Below are 15,472 nucleotides of genomic sequence, written 5' to 3'. Positions count from 1 at the left end.
GAGCTGTTCCACCAGGCCTTTGGGCAGGGCACAGCCTGACCCCCTCCTCTGGCAATCTTCACAGAACTCTAGCCTAATGGTTGCCATCAATTTGATTTGAATTAATTTTATATTGAAATGATTTTAGAATGTGGTATTATTTTATTGTTGTTAGCCACCCTGAGCCCCGCTTCAGCTGGGGAGGGTGGGATATAAATAAACATTTATTATTATTATTTATTATTATTATAGCCCCCACCAAAAAAAACACTTCCAAAAATTTTAAGGGGTCAAGTCTCCTGACATGAACTGAGACGCAATGCGGAATCAGTTGGAAAGGGAGAATAAAATCCAGAATGGTGGGTTAACTGGTGTGCTTGATCCCATACATAGAAAGTAGCCAATATGGTGCCGGACTACAATGCCATTGGGTGTAGCCCACAGCGCTGGAGGCCACTCTTAAGCAAGAACACTCTTCCCAGTGTTTTGTTGCTCATCCTCCCCTCCCCTACCATAGGAATGCAAGTAGGACCAGATTTGTTTTTGATGCTGTGTGTATTAGCAGTCCTTGGGCTACCAGCGTAAAAATAATTAGGGGGAAATTGCAGAAATGCATTCTGCTATATGAGTCTTGAAAAGAAACCTCTGTGTTCATTCCCAACAGCCCGCCAGCAGTTGTGCGTAAGTCTTTGGTGTCATGAAAATGCAACGAGACTTTTATCTGCTTCTGCTTTTTTGCCTTTTTTGGTAAGGCTCTTATCAGTAAATTAACAGAGTGTGTGGGAAGGTGGGAAAAAACTGAGACCGGGCAGCAGTTATTAGGTTGCTTTACTGTAGTAGGATTATTACACCATAACACTTATGGTAAGATGTGTCTCTAGAGGCTGTGGTGGTTCATCTTTTTCTTTTTCTTCTTCTTCTCTCTCTCTTTAGAACATTTATAATCCAAACAAAAATAATTCTCTACCAAAATAAAAAGTATTTGAGAACCGTAAACTATACGGTGAAGCCTGGATAACACACATTACACTTTTTGTCGCGATACAGAGGCCTTGTTCAGTTCTGTTCTTGAGTGCGAGAAAAGGGGGAGGGGGGAATCGAAGACTCACAACCAACGGAATAAAAACTGAAAAAAGTACAAAAACTTAATAAATTCAGCAACTTGATTTGTAGGCAACAATATAATTCTAGGCCTGGGCTGGAGCAGGCTGATGATGCAAAGTGGGTATAATCTTGCAGGTTCCCTGCCCCGCAGCCTGGACTTTCTATAGCTGCCAGTCTCTTGTTAGGAGGGCTACTTCCAAAACAATTAAGAGTAAGGAGGAAAGGAAAAGGGACAAAGGAGAAATAGCCAAGCAACTAAGCGCCAGAGGTTTGTGGCATGGTTTCGTTTTCGTTTGGCAGATTCCTCCTGTGCAAAGTGGAACGGGGGTCGCAAGGTCACCCTTGAACAGAAAGAGGAAGCGAGGCAAGCCTTTTGCCAGCGCCACTGCCACCACCCCAAAGTCGTGGCACCTTGTATCTTCCCAATGATAAGAGTCAGTTCTGCCTCTGAAAAGTTGCAGCTGCCTCCAGCCGGGGTCCTCAGCTACTTGGGCAGAAGGGGGAGAGTACAGTCCCTTGAATACCTTCTGCTTCTCTCCCCACTTCCCTGTTGGATGGAGGAAAGAGAGGCTGGTGGTGGGGAGAGAGAGAGAGAGAGACAACCCCCTGCTCCCTTAACTTGTGAGACCCTCCCTCCTTCCCCCTCTTGTCCTTCCATGAGGCATTTCCCCCCCTCCCCCTGGTTTCTGGGCTTCAAAGGTCCAAAAGGTGTTGCAGCTGCAGGCCCAGCACGCTGATGAGGAAGGCCGAGAGGTTGAGGTACGTGCTTGAGGCAGAGTCACATTCCTTGTTTTCTCCCTCACATTTGGATTGCTCACAGAGGACACCCCTGAAGTTGGGTGGGCAGAGACAGCGCTGGTTGTCATAACAAGTGCCCCCATTCTGGCAAATCAACAGCTCCTCGTCGCACACATTAGCTGTGGAAAGAGAGGCAGGGAGAGCGGCTGAACTCTGTTTGCGTGGGGGAACCCCCTTGGCTCCTCCCCACTTTCTTGAAGCCCTACACAAACCGCAACTCTGGATGAAGTTGGTTATCTTGGTCAGGGATGGTTGACTTGTTATGCAACTCTTAATGCCTGCTAGCTCCTTCCTGGGACTGGGGCAGGGGTCTCACTGTCATGATCACCACCACCACTGTTAATACATTCATATTCCCCCTCTCCTCCAAGGTTCTTAAGGTGCTGTACATGGTTCTTCTCCTGCTGTATTCTATCCTCATCACAACACTGAGAGAGGAAGGTTAGGCAGAGAGACAGTGGGTCATTTTGAGCTTCATAGTTGAGTAGGGATTTGTGCCCTGGCCTCCAAAGTCCTAGTCTGACACTCTCACCCATCATTCCTGGTCTAGTGCCTTTTCCAGTCTGATTTGGAGGCAAGAGAATGGTGGCGCCAGGGCAAAACTTTGGGGGCGAAAGGCCAGGGCCTCACCTAGCAGAAGGAACAGGAAGGTCCCCAGAAATTTAAAGTGAAATGCAGGACCCCCTGGAAGGCTCTCCCTGTTCCCTGACTATACTGCTGGGGCTCGTGAGTTTTCTTCTGCCTGTTCCACGTGCAAAGCACACGCTCTATCTCTGAGCTATGATTCACTCTCATAGCTGTAATTGGACTCCAACTTTCATCACCCTCAGCACTGGTTGTGCTAGCAGGGGCAGATAGGAGTTGGAAGCCACCCTTGCTGTAGCTCCTGCCTGTCTTGCCTGTTCTGCTACCTTGTGTGTCTGTTAACTGGACCATCTCTCCTACTGTGGCAGCAGCTCCCCAATGTCTCACATCCTTCCCACATCTGCTACCCAGAATTATTAATTGGAGCTGCTAGGAATTGATGGTGGGAACTTCTGCACATCCACTTGGCATGTGGAAGATCCCAGCATCTCCAGGTAGGGCTAGAAGAGAAACTCGTGTCTGAAACCCCGGGGAGCTGCAGCCAGGCAATGTAGAGGATACTGGGCTATTTGGAACAGTGGCCTGACACAGTATAAGGCAGCTTCTTATCATTCTATTCCTTAAGGGTCAGAGCTCAGTGCACCTATGTTGCATGTGGATGGGTCAAGTTACAATCCCTGACACGTCCAGGGGATGGAGTGGAAACCTGGAGACTTACTGTCAGTCCGTGTAGACCAGAGGTTTTCAACCTGTGTGCCTTGGCGCTCTTGAGTGACTTGATGTTTGGTCAGGGGTGCCGCAGGAGGGCCCTCCTCCTCTCTCTCGCTCTCTCTCTCTCCCTTTCACATCAGCCGTCCTTCCTGCATATCTGCAATCTCTCTCTCTCAATCTATCTCTCTGTCTCTCTCCCCAGCCCGGCCTGACTCTTGCTCCTGCTCCAGCCAGGAGGAATCCAGTTATGGAGCAGCCTATGCAAAGTGGGAAGTTTGCCTTATTTACTGCTCTGGTGCTTGCCTTCTACTTACAAGTAAATACCAACAGTGCATGCAGGCACCTAGATGGCTAAAGTCGTGTGTGTGTGTATGTGTGTATGTGTGTGTTTTGGAGGTGGACGAGAGAAGGGTGCCATTTGTGGAAAGGGTTCTTTATTCCTTGCTCTGGAGAAATTGTAGTTTTCATCCCTACTACTTGCAAGTAAGTCCCAACAGTGTGTGTGTGTGTTAGCACAATGATATCCGTGTTTTACAGGGAGCTCAAGGTAGTGTACGTGGTTCTTTCCCCCCACCTTCCCCTTCTAGCTGCAGAACCCTGCAAGGTAGGCCAGGCTGAAAAGCAGTGAGTGGCCCCCAAGGTCACACCCGGTGAGATTCATACCCAACATGGAGGATTTGAAACCCTGAAGTTGCCCCAGCCACTCTGGTAGGTTTGATCATTATTACTTTCCTTCAGTTTTCGTGGCTCTTCAAAATGGGGCAACCACAGCTCTTTGCTTGATTGCAAAGCCACATATTTAGACAGAGATGGAGGCATCTGTAACACATTTAATTTACTCCAGAGCCTTTACTTGGGTAATATTAGCAGCAACCCAAAAGCCACAAAGTTTGGTCCTCTCCAGGGTTGTCTCAGGACAAATAAAAGTCTCCCCAACCTGGCTCCAATTTATTTGAGGCCATTACTTGCACGCTGCCCAACAAAAGATTTTGCAATAAATGAAAAAAAAGGATTAAAAATAAGGAAAAAACTGTGAAATCAAAGCAGGTGTCAACACTGATGGCATTCTCCTAATGACTGCCAGTAATTATGGCCAAGTGATGTCTGTTTTGGCCTAATGTTGCCTGCTATTTTATTCTTTCTGCTTTCAGTTTTTCTTACACCTAGGTCCCATGCTTAAATTTGCAATGCAGCAATATGGAAACAAGAGAAACCAGAACGGACTTCCAGGGCAGCTAGCAGGCGAGCAAGCCAAATCTTCCGCCGGGGGGATGGGGGACGGGACTGTGAGGGATTTTAAAATGGCAGTGACCACACCACATCCTTGTTCCCTCCAGGAGTTACCAGGGGGTGTAGGGTGCCCACAGCACGCAAAGAGGATCTCCCCATTGTGAGCGATGCTGGAGGACGCTGTCTGAGATGGGTACAAGGGGTCATTCAGGTACTCCATTGATGATTCCTCAGGAATAGCCGTGCCAGGCTGTTCATGAAGTGGCTCTTTTCTCTTCTATCCTAATTAATTTGGACTGTAAAACTACAAAGATGAGCTGAAGGCACCAGCCCATTGAAAATGGTGAACAACAAGCTGCAAAACAAATCTGTGTGCTGGGTCTAAAGAACTTTAAGTAAAGTAACATCTTGTTGCGGTGAGTAACGGGGGGTGGCAAATGATGCAGGGAGATTTTCTCTACGAACATTTGGTAAGACCTTCTTTACCCCAATTTCCTCACAATTATACTGAAAGGAGCTTGATTATTAAAACAGAATGTATGCTGATTTAAGATGAATTACAGTAACACTGGGTTGCTGAAGAAAGGAGTGGTTAGAAGGACATAAACTAATAATTATATAAAGAACTGTTTCTACTATGATGCTTTTCAATTAATAATTGTAGTGAAGGACTCTGTTGGTTACAATACAATTACTTGAGTTTGGTGCAATGAGTCCACAGAGATCCTTTGTTGTGTTCCAAAGATTTGGGGATTGGGATCATGGGAAAAGAGCACTGTGGAATGTAAACAGACATATATTCTTGGAAAATATATGTAATACTACCGTCTTGTGGCGAAATAAGGTCATGCATGACAAGAGAAGATCAGTGTGGAAAGCAATAAATATTTTTTGAGGGTATACTACCATCTGGTGGTAAAACAGGGATATGATAGATTCAAGGTTGAAAATGGTGAAGGCCAATGACAGAAAAGGCAATTCCAGTGAGATTTTGATGGGAGTTAATTTACCTCTAGAACAAAATACTTTAGCATTGACTGAGTTATCGAAGAGCATTAAAGATTGTGCCAGTGACATCAAGAGACTTGGCTAAAAGGACAACATCGTTGGAGGGGTCAGTTAAAAAAACTTTCTGAAGAGAGCCAAGATACAAAAAGATGCAGAGGAGAAGTTCAAAGTCAGGTGTCAGCTCTCCAGGCTGAGAAAGAAACCTTAGAGGACAAGATTGCAATCTTGGAGAAGTATCAACAAGAATCTCTTTTTTTTTTAAGATTTAGAGGTTTCCTGGAACTTCGGGAAGAAGATTTTAAGGAAAGGAAAGGAATTTTCGTCTTTTTTTTACAACTACCACCAGAGATGATGGAGAATTTGATAGACAGAGATTATAGAATTAAATAATCATATGTGAGAGCTAAGAAATTCCCACGGGACTGTTTGGTGTAATTTACTTCCAGAGCACTGAGATATAAAATTCTACAAACTCATTTTCAAAACCATCTAAAAATAGGTGTTCAGAGGATTAGAATTCTTAAGGAAATCCCATCAAGGATCCTAAACAAAAGAAAGGAACACAGATTTTTGGTTGAGGCATTGAAGAAACAGAAGGTACCGTTTAGATAGGAATACCCAGAGGGACTGAGTTTTACTTACAAAGCTAAGAAAGAAAGATGTGCGGATTTGCAAAAACCGCAAGATTCCTGGAAGAAACAGTTGGAAACAGAACAACTGGAGAAGTTGGAGGAAGAACAGCAAGATACAAAGGAACCACACAATTCTGTGAGAAAAGGACTTTAAAATTTCAAAAATAATGGCTTATAAATTAGTATCATGGAATGTAAATGGACTCAATATTAAAAGACATGATTGCTCATGTATTTTTAAAACAAAAAATGAACATAATTTGTCTCCAAGAGAACATATCAAAAGGACTCCTAGAAAAAAAAAAAGGTCAAGAATCTATTACATTGAGATGAAAGATATAAAATTATTATTATTATTATTATTATTATTATTATTATTATTATTATTATTATACCCCGTCCATCTGGCTGGGTTTCCCCAGCCACTCTGGGCGGCTTCCAACAGGATATTAAACAGAATAAAACTTCAAGCATTAAAAACTTCCCTAAACAGGGCTTCCTTGTAACCACAGAAAGGAGGGGAGGAAGCTGTAGGAAATGTAGATTCTTTTTGTATACATCTGTATTTTTTTCGTTAAAATGTATGTAAAATGAGAAAATTATATATGTGTGTGTGAGAGAGAGAAAGAGAGAGAGAGAGAATTTATTGCATCAGATAAAGCAAAAAAGATAAGTGTTATATGTGAATATGTGAATCCAAAATTGGAACCAAAACAAGTTTTTAAAGATGAAGAAGGGAGAATAATAGTTGTGGAAATTACAATAGTGGGACGTAAATCCTGTTGGTGGAACTTTATGCACCAAATGAGAAAAAAGAATTTTGTAAAAATACGATGGAAATGTCATATGGTTTCAGGGGATATGGACAGAGCAACTACACCCAATGTAGTTTCAGAGGGTAAGTTACCAAAGGTGTTTTTTGAGATGGCCCAAAATATGGATCTGCAATATGTATGGAGATTTAAATTCCCATTGGTTAAAGACTTCACACATCATTCAGGCAGCAAATAGAGCCTCCAAAAATAGATATGCTATGGGCATCAAAACCCATTGTATCTGGTTTTAAGAAAACTGAAATACAACCAAGACCATAATTTGATATTTGCTATTATCAAAGGCCAACGAAATACTGCTTTTAGATGGGTGACAGCTTGTTAAGAAAGACTGAGATAAAGCAAAAGGGATTTACATGTATGACTGACTTCTTTGAGTTAAATTTTGGGAAAAGTACAGATTTAAATATAGTATGGGATGTTGGGAATGTGGTCGTCAGAGGCTTCTTTATATAGCAAAGTACTTATCTAAAAAGGTACAAGATCAAAATACGTAAGACATTTTCTTTTAGGAATTCTAGGTGCGGAGATTCAGAAGGACCAGAAGAAATTGTTCATGTATGAGACCACAGCTGCCGGAATTTTGTTAGCCCAGAGATGGAAAGAAGATACAGTTCCAACCAAAGAAGAGTGGCAGATAAAATCAATGAACTATGCTGAATTGGTAAAACTTACAAGAAGTGTGCTGCTCTGGTTCACCAGAAGTGGCTTAGTCCTGCTGGCCACATGACCCGGAAGCTGTACGCCGGCTCCCTCAGCCAGTAAAGCGAGATGAGTGCCACAACCCCAGAGTCGGCCACGACTGGACCTAATGGTCAGGGGTCCCTTTACCCTTACCTTTACAAGAAGAATCAGGAGCCCGGAAGAATAAAAATTTAACAAGAATGGGGAAAGTTTATAATGTATTTGAAAAACTACTGTAAACAATTACATTCATTAGTAGGTTTGCCAGAAAACTCGTAGTAAAAAATTGAATCATGGATGGACCAAGGACTTACAATAATTGAAGTTAGTAGGAGATGCAGAATGAAAATTATAACATAAGTATCCACAAAAAAGGGGGGAGGGAAGTCAAAGGGAATATGATGCTTGTATTTTGCTTTTTTGTGTTCTTGTTTGTAAAATTGAAAATGCAAAAATAAAAAAGATGTAAGGCATATTACAAGAAATAGCAAATTGTGAAAAGTATTTAGTTGATAAACCTAGTGATAACAAACTGGTACAAATGATAAGACTGTTATAAACCCAGCTATCAGTGCTAGTAAACCAAGAGATGAAACAAAAGCTGAAATGTTTGAAGCAGACGCAGTTTGAATTTGCTAACAAGCCAGGAAGGCTGCTGGCCTGGCATTTGAAAAAAAGAGAGGAAATTGAATGTGATAAACTGTCTATAGATGGAGGAATAACATATAATGAAAAACTAATAAAGATGGTTTTAAAATATCACTCAATGTTATATCAAGGTGGTAAAGAGGACCTAGATGCAATGGGCAGGATATTTGAAAGAAAGGAAGTTGCCAGCCTTGACAAAAGAACAAAGGGATGTACTGAATCTACCTATTTCAGCAATGGAAGTGAAGCAAGCAATAAATGATCCAAAGACTAATAGAGTGCCACAGCCAGACATCCTAACTGCTTGTTATTATAAAGGTTTTGAGGCTGTTTAGCCCAACCTTTACAAATGGTTATGAACAATATTACGATGCAAGGGAAAATGCCTGACTCCTGAAAACACGCTAATATTACGTTGCTAGCAAAGCAAGATGAAGATCCAACCCAGAACTATAGACCTATTTCCTTTCTCAATTGTGATTATGAATTGTTTGCAGTAATATCAGCTAGAAGACTTAAATTAGTTTTAAAGGACTGGATTCATGAAGATCAAGCTGGATTTCTCTTGACAAGACAAATAAAAGACAATGTTAGAATTGTATTAAATGCTATAGAATATTTTGAAAAGAGAAGAGATAAGCAATTAGCAATGATTTTCTAGATGCAGAGAAGGTGTTTGATAAAGTTTCTTGGAGTTTCATGGGGAAAATATTGGATATTATGGGTTGGGGGAGAAAATTGTGAGAGGAATAAAAGCAGCAATATAAACAGAACAATTTTCAAGTATAATAGTAAATGGAGTGCTAACAGAAAAGTGCACTATAACAAAGGGCACTAGACAAAGCTGCCTACTATCACATCGAAAATATTGTGTTTGAAGGAAGAGAAGAACTGATCTCAAAAATGTATAAACTATTATTAGAATGGGAGATGAAAGAGGAAATGGTGAAAGTGGTAATGATAAAATGGGCTAAAGATTTGGGACATAATATAGAAAGCGAAAAGTTGTGGAAAGTAGACATGAAATTCACCACTTGCTATGCTTTAAAAGAGAATTATATCAAAATGATAGATGGTATTTAACACCTGATAAATTATCTAAAATGTATAAGAAGAATAACTGCTGGAGGTATAAACAAGCAGACAGTCCTTTCTTTCATATGTGGTGGACGTGAAAAAGCTGGGGTATTTGTGGAAATATATGATGAGAAAAGATGGAGGGCACAAGGAGAAAGGGACGACAGAGGACGAGATGGCTGGATAGTGTTCTCGAAGCTACCAGCATGAGTTTGACCAAACTGCGGGAGGCAGTGGAAGACAGGAGTGCCTGGTGTGTTCTGGTCCATGGGGTCATGAAGAGTCGGGCACGACTAAACGACTAAACAAAAACATGATGAGATAAAAAAGATTGTTTAAAGTGAGTATACCACAATCACCTGAATCTTTTCTGCCAGGAATTATAGGGACAGAAATTTGAAAAAGGATGGTTAAGTTGTTTATGTACAGCAGGTAGGATACTGTATGCCAGGCATGTCCAAAGTCTGTTTCAGGGGTCTAATCCGGTCAGTTTATCTCCTAGGGTAAAATCCAAAAAAACAAAAACAAAAAAAAACTCAACAACTTCAATCCTAAAAAAACGATAAAGACTTTGGTCGGCCCTCACAGCCCTTCAATTCATCATATCTGGCCCTCTTTGGAAAAAGTTTGGACACCACTGCCTATGCTCAGAAGTGGAAAGAGACGTTCCCACTAAAGAAGAATGAATAAGTAAAGTAATGGACTTTACTTGAATCAGCAAAGCTAACAGCTAAAATAAGATAATTTAATGATGACTGGTTGTTGTGTTTTAAAAGAATGGAAGTCCTTTTCAGATTATTTGAAGAAATATTAAAATATGAAGAACCTGCAACCATGTTTCGAACAATGAGCAATGGAAAAAACACTATTGTGTTATGATTATGATAAAAAAGAGTAAAGATAGGGTGCAGCAAAGTGGGGGGGGGTGAGAATAACATCATGGAAAAAGGGGTTGGGAAATAGAATTTTTTTAAAAAAAATAATATGTATTGGAATTTTATGTGTAATATTTGGAAAACTTACTGAAAGTGGTGGAGTGTCTTCTGTGTGTCTCTCTCCTTCCACCCCCAACATCTCCCCTTCTTCTCTACCTCCCCCCCTCCCAGCAACCCTTCTTTTGTTTAACCGTCACCCAGCTTTGTAGGGCAAGGAGAATGTTGCAGGAAAGGACCATGTCTGCATGTGTGTCTTGCGCTGTGTGTTTCTCCCTTCCCTTCCCTGCAATAACAAAAGATTTCTGCTTCTGATCTGTATCTTGTTTTGCCCTCCGCACCCCCATGCAAACACTAATTTGGTGAAAGGCTTGGCCCCCCCTACAGAGCAGTGGCAATGCTTGTGTTCCTGTCAGCACGTGCACTTCCACTTACCTGTATGCCAAAAACTGCACCGGAACAGGGTAGGGTGGGTGCGGAACGGGGGAACTCCCCACTTACACACATCCTGTAATGGAACCCCAGGCGAGCCACAGAAAGAATGTGGTTACTCAAGGGCACCTACTCAAAAAGGTTGAAAACCACTGGTGTAGACAATACTGAGCTAATGGACGAATGGTCTGACTCAGTAGAAGGCAGCTTCATATGTTCATCAGGAGCAGCTATAGCTCATCAGTAGAACCGATGACCTGCATGCAGAATGCCCCAGGTACAATCTCCAGCATTTCTAGGGAGCATTGAGAGAGGCACCTACATGAGAACCTGGGGACTTGCTGCCAGTCTGTGTAGACCAGGTACAGGAACCCTTTGGCACTCCAGATGTTGCTGAATTGCAACTCCCACCATCATCATCTGTGGACATTGGCCATGGTTGCTGGGGCTGATGGGAGTTGTAATTCATCCACACCTGGAGGGCTGAAAGTTCCTCACACCTAGTGCGGACAATAATGAGATAGAGGGGGCATTGGCTTAACTTGCTGCAAGGCAGCTTCCTTTGTTCCCAGCCATCTCCTGCTGTCATTGAGCTGTGTCCCCTTTTGCTCTTTGCCCAAGTGGGAAGAGCTTTCCCCTGTGCTACAGGTGAACAGTGATGCTTACGAAAGCAGCCTTGTCTCCAGTAGTAGCCGGGCAGACAGTCATCACACTTCGGCCCAGTGACACCTTCTTTGCAGTCACAGTAGCCGGTCTCGTTGCAGCGGTTGGCCACTGAGCCTATACGGTTGCAGTTACAATCTGTCAAAGACAAAACAGTGCAGAAGAAACAAAACAGGACCAAAAAAAAAAGCTGTGTCAGTGTAGATCGGGGTTGTTCAGGCACCACATGAAATTCCTGCTTAATGTCTGATTCCCTTTCCAAATACCATGTTTTATTTTTCGCTCAATAAGATGCACCTGAGCATAAGACACACCTAGTTTTCAGAGGAGGAAAGGGGGAAAGCCCTGTTTTTGGGGGGATCACTCACAGTTGTGCAGCTTCTTTTGCAAAGGGGAAAAGCCCTCTTTTTTTTGAGGATCAGCTCAAAGTTGTTGAGCTTACTTTGCAAAGGAGGGAAAAATCCTGTTTTTATGGGGTTCAACTCACAGTTCTGCAGCTTCTTTAGTAAAGGAAAGGGAGCCATTTCTAGTTTCCAGACAGATAATCTAATCAGCCAGTCACATGTCACCGGGGAAACAAATAGCCTCGGTCTGCAGAACATTCAACAATGGAGGCCTGGGCAAGGGGCCGGGGCTGGAAAGGGAGCCAACTATCGACCACATTCGCTCCATAAGACGCACAGACATTTCCCCTTACATTTTAGGAGGAAAAAAGTGCATCTTATGGAGTGAAAAATATGGTAATTATAATAATAATGTTATTATTTGTACCCCATCTATCTGACTGGGTTGCCCCAAACACTCTGGGTGGCTTCCAATAGATATGTGAACATAATAAAACATCAAATATTAAAAACTTCACTATACAGGGCTGCCTTCAGATGTTTTCTAAAACTTGTAGAGTTATTTATCTCCTTGACATTTGACATGAGGGCATTCCACAGGGTGCGCACAACTCCTGAGAAGGTCCTCTTCCTCGTTCCCTGTAGCTTTGCTTCTTGCAGTGAGGGAACTGCCAGAAGGCCTTCGGAGTTGGACCTCAGTGGCTGAACGATGGGGGTGGAGACGCTCCTTCAGGTATACTGGGCCGAAGCCATGTAGGGCTTTAAAGATCAGCACCAATACTTGGAATTGTGCTCAGAAACGTACTGGAAGCCAGTGTAGATCCTTTAGGACCGGTGTTATATGGTCCTGGCAGTCACTTCCAGTCACCAGTCTAGCTATTGCATACTGGATTTGTTGTAGTTTCCGAGTTACCTTCAAAGGTAGCCCCACGTGGAGCGCATTGCAGTCACTGACCCTCAACATAAAGGGGGGATATCAGCAGTGCGGCTGGCAGGGTAGGGCTTTGCCCCAAAGGTCCACATGCTGCAGAATGAGCAGGGGAAACCTCAAATTCAACAAGGATAGCTTATCACATTCTGAAGTAAGTTAAGTATTATGTATTACCAGTTAAAGAAAGTCAGTCCTCCAGCTATGGGCAAAGAAAATGGGATAAGAAGTGACCCTATGCTGGATTCATTTTGTAAACCACTGAGATATGGAAGAAGAAGAAGAAGTGTATATGGTTTATTAAATAAAAATGATTAAAAATAATAATTCCTGATTCCCAGGACAATGGGGAGGAATGAGCAGTCAAAAAGACTAGGTTTTTGTGAAGTCACAGTTATGATGATGATTTTTAGTAGTATTAATAATTACTATTATTTACTGAAATTGTATTTCAGCCTTTCTCCCAAAGTAGCCCAGGGCAACAAACACATAAACGATGGAACAATTAAAACACCTGAAAACAACTCCAATGAGGAGGCATTTCTTATTGAGATGTCAACATTTAGGCAAAAGCTTGGGATTTTGAGCTTGACCATTGCCAAAGATTGGCTGGTTTTCATCTGCAGCTGTCATGAAGCTGTTTCATTTTTATAGCAGGAGTTGTTCTCGAAGTATCAATGTTTGATTTGTTTTTAATCATGGAAGCCACTTAACAAGATCCATGGGCAGAAAAGGGTAATAACAATAGTAAGTTGAGGGGGAGGCAGCACACATGCATAAACTCACTCAATTGGTGAGGCAGTCCATCACTGCTTAAAGCCAGGATGAGGAACCTATGGGTCTATGGATGTTGCTGGGCAACAATTCCCATCATTTCTGACCAGAGCCTAAGGTGGCTGAGGTTGATGAGAATTGGAGTCCTGAAATACCTAGAGGGCAACAGGTGATCTACTCCTGCTTTAGGGCAATTACAATCATAGAACAATGGGACGTGGGTGGCGCTGTGGGTTAAAGCCTCAGCGCCTAGGATTTGCCGATCAAAAGGTTGGCGGTTCGAATCCCCGCAGCGGGGTGCGCTCCCGTCGCTCGGTCCCAGCGCCTGCCAACCTAGCAGTTTGAAAGCACCCCCGGGTGCAAGTATATAAATAGGGACCGCTTACTAGCGGGAAGGTAAACGGCGTTCCGTGTGCTGTGCTGGCTCGCCAGATGCAGCTTGTCACACTGGCCATGTGACCCGGAAGTGTCTGCGGACAGCGCTGGCTCCCAGCCTCTAGAGTGAGATGAGCGCACAACCCTAGAGTCTGTCAAGACTGGCCTGTACGGGCAGGGGTACCTTTACCTTTTAATCATAGAACTGTAGAGTGAGAAGGAACCATGGGGCTCACCTAGTCCAACCCCCTGCAATGCAAGAATCTTTTGCCCAACATGGGGCTCAAACCCACGACCCTGAGATTGAGTCTCATGCTTTATGGACTGAACTATCCCAGCTAGCTTTAAACTAGGAATGGGAAACCCCAGACCTTCCAAATGTTTGGCTAGACTACCCAACCATCACCCCTGTTTTCCATGCTGGCTGATGACAGTTGGGAGTCCACCAACATCTGGAGGACCCTGCCAGGGATGGGACCTTGTATTTAAGCAACATTTAGAAGGCCACAGGTCCCCTCATCTTTGGATAGCCACTGAGATAAACAATAGGAAGGGTCTCTACCTGTAACACCAACAAGGAGGCTTCATGGCTTTTGAGCAAAACTGAGCACTACTCACCCACACATACATTCTCATCATCCAGCTCTGCGGAGCTATTGCGATAGTAGCCCAGCCGGCAGTGCTGGCAGTGCTGCCCTCTAGTGTTGTGTTTGCAGCTGATGCAGGTCACTAGGTTCAGGAAGTCAATGAAGCTGCAGCGATTAGAGTGACCGTAACATTCACAATCTGTGGAAGGAAAAGGAGCAGGAAAATAGGTGGGTGGGAAATCAAGCTTCTCTCAGGGCTTGCATTTCCACCTATCGCTGGCATAGTATACAATGTCAGGGGCTGTTGCAATAAAAGGCACTTTGCAGGGAGAGGAACTGCATGCAAAGAGTGCTTTAGCCGCATGAAAAGGGGAATGCAACCAGCTGGGTTGATTGCTCAGCCGCCACTGTTTAGGGGTCCTTTCTGGGGTCTAGTTCTTCACTCTTTGGGGCTATTCCTAGGATGATAGAATGTCCTTGTTTGGTATCCTAGATCAGGGATGGGTGTGTGTTGGACTCCAATTGTCCCTGACTACTGGTTATGCTGGCTGAGGTTGGTAGGAGTTGGGAGTCCAACAACATCTGGAGGGCACCAGATTTGTCATCTAGGAGAACTAGAAGGCCTTCATAGCTAGAATATTTCAGTCTTTAAGTCTCTGGATCTGTTCACAGCATATTTTGCAAATTATCTCCTAGGAAGAAAACAGTCCCCCTTACTAATAGCAGTAGTTATACCAGAGCAAATGTAAGTTTCTGCAGGGCCCCCGGAATCTATCTGGAGGCAAATCTCATCGCAGAAGCTCTTGGCTCCACACTGGGCTACTATGATCTTTTGCATCAGGAATGGGGAACATCTGTGGATCTCCAAATCTCACTAGCCTCCCATGAGCATCAGTTCTAGCCAGTATGGCCAATGGCTAAGGATGATGGGAGTTGGGAGTCCAGCAATATCTTGAGGGCCTGACATCTTGACCTTGCTTATTTTAAGATTGTAAGGTAAGCAGGGCAGGGCTGGAAGGATCATGCCCAGGCAAAGTAGCTGGGGTCACATTTCCCTCTCACAGTTTAGCAAGGATAGCTCATTCTGTGCACGTCCATCCCTTCAGAGGGAGAGCAGATGATGACATTCTAGACACACAAGGCAGGCA

The 15,472-nt window shown here is 43.4% G+C and overlaps 1 protein-coding gene and 1 long non-coding RNA gene across 10 annotated transcripts in view; one reads left to right on the top strand and one right to left on the bottom strand.

Moving 5' to 3' along the window:
* Positions 1–789: 789 nt before the first annotated feature.
* Positions 790–15,472, bottom strand: part of NTNG2 (netrin G2) — a 125,052-nt gene continuing 110,369 nt past the window's right edge. For all 9 annotated transcript variants that reach the window (XM_081897169.1, XM_081897172.1, XM_081897171.1 and 6 more), the window contains 3 exons: positions 14,356–14,523; positions 11,320–11,454; positions 790–2,000 (listed from right to left, as the gene is read on the bottom strand). In XM_081897169.1, coding sequence (XP_081753295.1) covers positions 1,777–2,000; positions 11,320–11,454; positions 14,356–14,523 — 527 coding nt within the window. In that variant the 3' untranslated portion in view covers positions 790–1,776. The remainder of the gene's footprint in view (positions 2,001–11,319; positions 11,455–14,355; positions 14,524–15,472) is intronic.
* LOC309361910 lies at positions 2,755–5,671 on the top strand. Its single transcript, XR_014164695.1, has 2 exons — positions 2,755–3,885; positions 4,329–5,671. It is a non-coding gene; the product is annotated as an uncharacterized lncRNA (long non-coding RNA).

The sequence above is a fragment of the Podarcis melisellensis genome (assembly GCF_964234715.1).
Source record: "Podarcis melisellensis genome assembly, chromosome: Z".
Lineage (NCBI taxonomy): Eukaryota > Metazoa > Chordata > Lepidosauria > Squamata > Lacertidae > Podarcis > Podarcis melisellensis.
The sequence above is the reverse complement of the archived record's forward strand: the minus strand, read 5'-3'. Positions and strand labels throughout refer to the sequence as shown.